The sequence below is a fragment of the Adiantum capillus-veneris genome, chromosome 2 (assembly GCF_014529385.1).
Source record: "Adiantum capillus-veneris isolate H3 chromosome 2, ASM1452938v2, whole genome shotgun sequence".
Taxonomy (NCBI): Eukaryota; Viridiplantae; Streptophyta; class Polypodiopsida; order Polypodiales; family Pteridaceae; genus Adiantum; species Adiantum capillus-veneris.
Window position 1 is genome coordinate 138,574,434 of NC_140932.1, and position 5,035 is coordinate 138,579,468.

The 5,035-nt window shown below is 41.6% G+C and overlaps 1 protein-coding gene across 1 annotated transcript; it reads right to left on the reverse strand.

Annotated features, from left to right (window-relative positions):
- Nucleotides 1–735: 735 nt before the first annotated feature.
- LOC147463728 (LOB domain-containing protein 15-like) lies at nucleotides 736–3,556 on the reverse strand. The gene is made up of 2 exons (XM_086529463.1): nucleotides 2,913–3,556; nucleotides 736–1,388 (listed from the first exon to the last, which is right to left on the reverse strand). The coding sequence occupies exons 1-2, from the start codon at nucleotides 3,192–3,194 to the stop codon at nucleotides 906–908; spliced, it is 765 nt and encodes a 254-aa protein (XP_086385589.1). The 5' UTR covers nucleotides 3,195–3,556; the 3' UTR covers nucleotides 736–905.
- Between the last annotated feature and the right edge of the window lie 1,479 nt (nucleotides 3,557–5,035).

A 5,035-nucleotide genomic window follows, 5' to 3' on the forward strand; every position in this document is an offset into this window, starting at 1 on the left:
ATCTCATCTTTTTAGATTGCAAAATGACGACTCTCTGCCATTTTTTAAGGCTACAAATTCATTGGGACAATGAAGACAATATGGACAATAGCTAATGTCGTGAGATATGAAGTATGAGTGTAATTAAGAAGAATATGCTTAAGGCTCTAAGCTCTGATACATGAAAGATGATTTCACATAATGAAATACACGCATCCTAACTGAAGATAATCACAAATATTATCGAGCACTAAGCAAGGAGCAAATGTAGTAGAACTGCACTAATCAAACTAACCATAGTAACAAATGATATGAAAATTTATAATTTAGGAAAGGAGAGATAAACTTTAGGAGAATGTAGGTCATGGATCCACTAATTTAAGGATGGAAGGTAAAGGAAACCAGGATTAGGCTAGGTGATGGTCATGGGCAAAACCTTTGACCCATTAAAGGTGAGCATGGGTAAACGCTTTGATCCCTTAAATTAACAAATCTTCCCCTAGTTTGCTCGATTAATTGCAACGGAAAAGGATGCATCTTATGAACACCACCTTAGTTCATTAAGTGAGATCTACAAATGGATATATCATGTGCATTGTGTGACTACCACCTAAGCCATGCGCTTGAGCATACTATATGTCAAATATTTAGATTAACGACTTGATCCAACGAAAAGCTAGATGAATTAATTAAAAAAAAACCACAACATTCTTGACTCAATATAAAAAGGAAGCCACAACACTATTGACTAAAACCATAGTATGAGAGCATGAAGACTCGGTATTAATAAATGAAATAATGGAAGACCTCCAATAAATACAAGACAAGGAGAGCAATGAGGTGATGTATAGAGGTCCAACCACATAGGTTTTGCATGCAAAAGAGAGAGAGAGAGAGAGAGAGAGAGAGAGAGAGAGAGAGAGAGTCTAGCAACTTTGATGGAGTTGGGACCAATAGTGGTCCTTGAGATCAACAGAGGCCATGGTACTCTCCGGCGATCCCATTGTGTATTGCTCATTACTACCGGAATTCACAGTGGTTTGCGTCGACGATGATAAGCTGGTCGATGACACATGTATGGCTATGCTTGATGGAACTTTAAATGCAAGTGGAGCTACAAGGGAGGCTCCACTAGTATTATTAACATTGATGCTACTATTGAGGCTACTATTATTATTGTTGCTACTAATGTGATGATGGGCTGATGCTGCTGCTGCCATTGCACTCTCTTGGAACCTGTATCTCATGATTTGAGTCCTTACTGCATGGAGCTCTGATTGTAGAGCTTGCGCCTCTTGTTGCAAGGTTGATATTGCGCCCAAGCATCCATAAACCGGATCCCGTATCCTCGCATTCGCCTCGTATACGAGGCTATTTGCGACATCGGCCCTTTGATGTTCAGGAACCTCCTGTGGGAAGCATGTTTCTCAAGCATATTGATATTCCAGAATCTAAAACTATAGAAAAACTGATTCTTGCAATAAAGAAGATTATATTTATTAACAATGACAACAAGAATAAGGGAAAAAAACTCTTAAAAAAGAATACAATAAAGATCTGTCGTGTAAAATGAGATATCTAGCATTAATTGGTATTTTGTGATGATTTTTAAGTGCAATAGAGACGCCAATGAACAATCTGATAAGTTTCTTTTAAATGGAAAAGCTTTGACTTATATGCCAGCTCTCAATAAATATCATTAAAAATAAAGATAGGTACTTTCCGGAAGGACAAGAAGTGTATAGTATTATGGAGGACATAACAAAGTCAAGGGACTAGATAAAAATATAATAGCATGGCAATATATTCAAACACACAGCACAATACTGATTGCTTGAAAGATGTGAAATGAAGAAAACGAGGAGACTCTAGAAAGGATTTGTGATGCATGGGTTAGTGATAGTTTTCGAGCGGCTAGTGCCACATAGGGCTAGTTGCGTCTATGTGGCACTAGCGAATGCCCTTGATTTTACTAGTCTTTGTCACAAGAAGATTTCAAAAGTTTCTCATATAGGCAAATGGGCATCATGAGCTTCCGTACGGAAGGCACTGCATTTCTAGCTAGGTGCGATTGGGGGTAGAGAATCGCCAACGCACTCAATGCGCCGACAATCCCCTGCCCCAACCTCACCTAGTTAGGTATGTGGTGCCTCCCTAGCAGAAGCTCGTGCCTCTCTCACAAAAGCTCATGATGTTGTGGTAAGTCACAATGTGAGAAGTATTGCAAACGTTTGTCCAAAAGCTCTTGTGCACTAGCAAATGCCCTTAAAATTTTGAGACCTATAAAATGGAGCAACTAGTGCTTGTGTGGCACTAATAAATGCCCTGCTATAAGTTCCTTCCTACATGCCGTGAATACCCTTGATTTTAGTGCCACGTAGACACTAGTAAAATCAAGGGCATTCGTTAATGCCACGTAGGTAGCACTAGCGCTCGAAATTTAACCAGATGAGGTGCATCACAGACATACACCTAATTATGCCATACACAATACATAAGAAGATTTAGAAATTCTCATGTAGAAAAACAATCTTTTTCAGTGTTCTCATTCAATGCATAACACCATGAGCTTCTGCTCGAGAAGCACTACATACCTAGGTAGGTACGATTAAGGGTAGGGGACCGCCGGCCCGGTGGACTGCATACCTAGGTAGGTACGATTGGGGGTAGGGGACCACCGGCCTGCCCACCGGGCAGGCGGTCCCCTACCCTTAATCGTACCTAGCTAGGTATGCGGTGCCTCCCTCACAGAAGCTCATGATGTTGAGTAAGTCTGCAATGTGGCAATTATTGTGAGAATTTGTCCAAAATTTCTAGTAATAGCACCTACACTTCTCTTCTATGGCAGGCACACACACAAATCCAGCCACGCAGCCAAAAAAACGCAGTCAATATAATTGTGCGTCAATTTCCTCGGAATAACCGTAACATACCATGAGCATTTTTGAGACATTGCTCGCGCCGAAGATTTTGTGAACTGATGCAAACTTGTGAGGCTCTGTAGGGGGGAAGTAGGGAGCAAAGGGACACTCCTGGACGCACTTGCGGCGTAAAAGCTTGCATGCGGCACACGGAATCGCAGTCCGGGAATTAGCCCCTTGCGCCTGACCCTGCATAATATTATTCATGTTAGTCCCTTGATCTGGAGAGCTTTCTCTTGTTCTTGTCTCGTCGCCTGATCTGCTCTGCATGTTCATAACTCCGTGCCTCCCCATCAAATTACCATCAACCAATTGATTAAAAGCGCTGCGCCAGTCGCTGCTGGAGATTCAGCGATTTCTCTGTCCTGCGATCGTCTCTTCAAGAAGACCATAGTTTCTTGCTATCCTTATGTCACCTGCAGCCCCATAATCGGCGTCAAGAAAGCTGTTGCTGCGGGGTGGGCAGAAATATCTGCAGCTTTAATGGCTGTCACAGAGAGAGAGAGAGAGAGAGAGAGAGAGAGAGAGAGAGCTGTGTATTATAAGTGGCTGCTCGATCGACAGGCACGGGTGTTGAATTACAGAAATATAGGGTATCGATATCTGAAGGAAAGAGTGACAGGTGAGAGAGAGAGAGAGAGAGAGAGAGAGAGAGAGAGAGAGAAATGGAGGTGATAGAGATGGTTTTCTTATATACTAGATTTGGCAACGTAATGTCAAGTGCCGTGTATAGAGAGAGAGGTCGTCGACTCGCCGTGTGTGGAGAGAGAGAGAGAGAGAGAGAGAGAGAGAGAGAGATATGAGTAGACTTAAAGAAAGAGAGTGGGCGGCGAGGCCAGGCATGATGGGGTCGTCGACGGCCAGCTCATGGAGTGGTGGTGGTGGGCTGCATCGTGTGCAAGAGTTGAGAGAGTGAGAGAATGAAGGTGGCCTTCCCAGCCTCTTGAGAGCCCATTTTTGAAGAGCCCGTCCCTTCCTTCCATGTTCCCATGTTTATATGTTTTATTCTTCTTTCATGTTTTATGCCCACCCCCTCTCTCTCTAGATTCCCCTCCTTCCACATGGTCGCCTACCGATGGAAAGCAAGCCAAAGTCAAAAACGGGGGTTGGGTGTGTGTGTTGTAATTTCAAAGTTCTACTCTCTCAAAAAAAAGAAAAAAGAAAAAAAAAACCAAAACCAAAACCAATGGTCCTCTAAACTATTTGGGGGGTTACTAGAGCCCTACCCCATAAGCCACATTGCATTACCCCCTTTAGAGTGCACTCTAGTAAATGTTGGCAACCTCGCAACCCCACATAGTAGGGAAAATGATCTCCGACCTGTCCGTCGCTTCAAATGTTGAGCTATGGAGGAGGGGGACTTTACCAACTTCCAAACCAAGAAAATGCATCTTCCACTAGGAGCATGCAATTACCACTTTTGATCCTAGCCATGGAGCTCTTCATCGATAAATGGTTGTTTCTAGGGTTATTCTCACAATGTGCAAGGTAGATAATGGGATTATTACCTATAGATTAAAGGGCCCTCTATCTTAGAAGGGGCTTCTTTCTAAGAACCAATGTTGGATGGCCTCTCCAAGGTGCTTTTATAATATCAATGTAGGGTAAAATTTTGTTGGTTTTTCTTCAAGTCAAGCTCTAAATTATATTGATCAAGCCTTTTCTGGGTGGGCTTCAAAGAATATACTAAAAGCCCTTTTGGGTCTTGTTGGAACATTTGTATGGCACTGTAATAATAAAATGATGAAGCAAAAAAGCATTGGGTTTTTCATGATGAATATTAGTTTTTAACCTTTAGGTCGACAATCATTTGCATATGTAGGAGAAAGTTAGGTTTTATAATATTTAATTACTTTGTTACTATTTCAATTAATAAATTAATGGTTAACTAATTGTGAGATGGATGTTTGTGTAGACTCGAATTGGAAGGAGACTGCATAGTTGATTACTTCAATTCAATCATTAAGTCGTAATAACTTAGTGTTCATTAAATATTTTTTTGGTTCGTTCTAAAGCCAAGTATCTCTGGTCATTTTTTATTTAGCCTAGCTAGAGGGAGCTTTCTATAAGTCAGAACCATCTTAACTCACGGTTGGCCATGCAACTTTATGTAAAAAGAGGGGCATCTAATTTTA

Excerpts from the sequence above, each read along its gene's own strand:
- LOC147463728 (XM_086529463.1), bottom strand. The coding sequence starts at position 3,194 with ATGGGGAGGCACGGAGTTATGAACATGCAGAGCAGATCAGGCGACGAG. Across the intron at positions 1,389-2,912 it reads ATGTCTCAAAAATGCTCATG|GAGGTTCCTGAACATCAAAG; the intron begins GTATGTTACGGT and ends TGCTTCCCACAG.